Raw genomic sequence first — 2,393 nt, 5'->3', positions numbered from 1 at the left:
TATCCTAAGAAATATTAAGCTGCACAGAATTTGTGTGTTTTTAGAGGTTATTATCATTGCATTATATTGTGCCTAATTTAACTTTTCAGGTAAGACAATCATTCTTGAACCACAGAATGAGAATTAGTAGTGCAAGATCTTAATCGCCATGCTGCTCTTGTATTTGGCAGGCAGAAGCATTGATAAGCACCTCATTTGATCCTTTCATAGTTCGAAAAGTAGAAACGTGTATGTTGCAGTTCACAAAGTGTGGAAACATGTATACCGTATTTTCTTATAATACATGACCTAAGAAAATAAAGCAATCCGAGTTCAAATTCATGCATAGTTACATTCAAATGCAAAGGTGCAGCCAAAACAACTATGAGAAGCACTACTATGCACACCACAAGATAACAAGAAAGGCAATACGTATACGTACGGTTTTAAAAGACCATAATTAACGAAAAACAACGCGAAAGAGGGTGCGTGCTTGATACCAATACAAGAACACACGATTAAACTCTATAAAATATCATATAAAACCAGCAATTAATAATAACAGAAGTGTATTTAGTCTAACACACAAAACAAAATTAACAAAAATGCATTAGAGAGGTAGAAAGTAACGTCTAATTCAAGTCTCCAAGTACACGAGACTCTCACTCTGATCCATCAACATCACGTTAACGGTCGATTTATCAATACTAAACCAGTGGTCCGGTATTCCTTTTATTTCGATCTTTGTCATATCATTGCTTCCAAGGTCATAAGAGAGAATGTGAAAGGGAGAAAACATATCCTCTGGTATAAAGAAAACCTTGTTATCGTGAGTTGTACCTTTCATGTTGTATATAGTTATGTTATTAATAACCAAATGTAGCTGCGAAGACTGCAAAACCATAGTTTTCCTTGACCAGCTGTTCTTGTTCCCAGCATCTTCCACAGCCCATAAATCAAGCTTACCCTTTTCCCTAAGATTGGTTTGGTCAATGATAGTTACTTTGCCACCATACTCTATAAGACTCACATTCTTCATCCTTAGAAGCACTTCATCTCCGTCCCTACGAGGTACTTGGATCATTTTGAAGTCTCTGGATCTAATGTGGAAGCTCACAAGCACTAAATTATACCTACCAGTCCAACCCATGTAATATATAACCCCATCAATACACATTCCTCTTTTGGCCGGAATGTGAGGAAGAAAGTCTGGTGCAGTTGGAGACGCCTTTTTCCAGGAACCTTCTCTTCCAGCTTTTAGGACAAAGACCCGATGCTCTGACCTTATCTCTCCCAAATGTTTCACGTAGACACCAGTTGACCAGAGAACATTGTACTGGTCGATAACTGGGTCATATCCAAAATAGTAACCGTATGCGTCTTCTTCTGTTTGGGATTTGATGGGGGCAGGTAAGGTGACAAGTTGTCGGGTGGCAGGGTTATAGATCCGCGGCTTGCTTATAAAGGAGTAGCACATGAAGCCACAAAGATTTTGTAAGACGTAGCCTCCCACCCGAGGGCTGGTCAGATTGTGGTCAACCACAAAGCGATTAGGATTAGTAGTGTCTAGAGCCAATGATAGTGTTACAGAGTTACTGTAGTCATTGTTATCCTGCAAACACATGTAAATCCGAGGACGAGGTCTGGTTGGGACTGTGAGAAAACGGTTGCTGAAATATCGTGAGCTGATAAGCGATGACCAAACCTTTGACACACACTTGAATCTCATCAGAGATTTTGCCGGCAGTCTCCCACGGATCTCCTCCATCACCACATCATTAGGAATCTCCCTCTGCTGCAGTCTTCTTCTCTTCATTCTCTTCTGATGATGGATCACCGATAAAGGGAAAGACAAACCCACGTGACAGAGCAGCTAATGAATCCGACAGATAGAGGGAGAGGAAAAAAAGTCGCCGTTTAGGGTTTTAACACAGATATATATAGAACAATACTTAATAGTTATTATTAAGGATAATCCTCTATATACTAAAGCACAAGTCACTCTACCAATTAAGTTTTGCCACATCATTTAAGAAATAAAAATAATTTAAAATAAGAAAAAAAATAAATGAAAAGCAAAAAGATATAAGTTGCACATTAACAAAAATCAAAAATATATTTTCACTCCACATTCCTACGGTTTTCTTTCCCGTTTCCACACCTCCGCGATCCAACAGTTTCCAAATAACTAACCTTGATTCCATTATTTATATTCTTTTTCTCTGCTGTGCTTTAAAAAGTTAAATATCTTCTCTGATTCAGTAATACACATACTTAATGTGGGCATGCAACGCTTTTTCTGCAAGATAAGTTATTAGTTCATTTTTTTGTTCTATCTTAATCTCTTTGGATCTCACTCTTTCCTCTACTTCTAATATGACAGTTTTCTACCTCCGTCAAGCCTCGATCGGTGA

General features: G+C 38.2%; 1 protein-coding gene across 1 annotated transcript; it reads right to left on the bottom strand.

The window, feature by feature from the left end:
• Nucleotides 1-512: 512 nt before the first annotated feature.
• LOC106349570 (F-box/LRR-repeat protein At2g40920-like) lies at nt 513-1,999 on the bottom strand. The gene has a single exon (XM_013789565.3). The coding sequence runs from the start codon at nt 1,793-1,795 to the stop codon at nt 617-619; it is 1,179 nt and encodes a 392-aa protein (XP_013645019.2). The 5' UTR covers nt 1,796-1,999; the 3' UTR covers nt 513-616.
• Nucleotides 2,000-2,393: the final 394 nt, after the last annotated feature.

This window comes from Brassica napus, chromosome A8, assembly GCF_020379485.1.
Source record: "Brassica napus cultivar Da-Ae chromosome A8, Da-Ae, whole genome shotgun sequence".
Classification (NCBI taxonomy): domain Eukaryota; kingdom Viridiplantae; phylum Streptophyta; class Magnoliopsida; order Brassicales; family Brassicaceae; genus Brassica; species Brassica napus.
This window is presented reverse-complemented; position numbering and strand designations above follow the sequence as displayed.

Bases quoted from the DNA above. Each gene is read 5' to 3' on its own strand.
- LOC106349570 (XM_013789565.3), bottom strand. From the start codon at position 1,795: ATGAAGAGAAGAAGACTGCAGCAGAGGGAGATTCCTAATGATGTGGTG.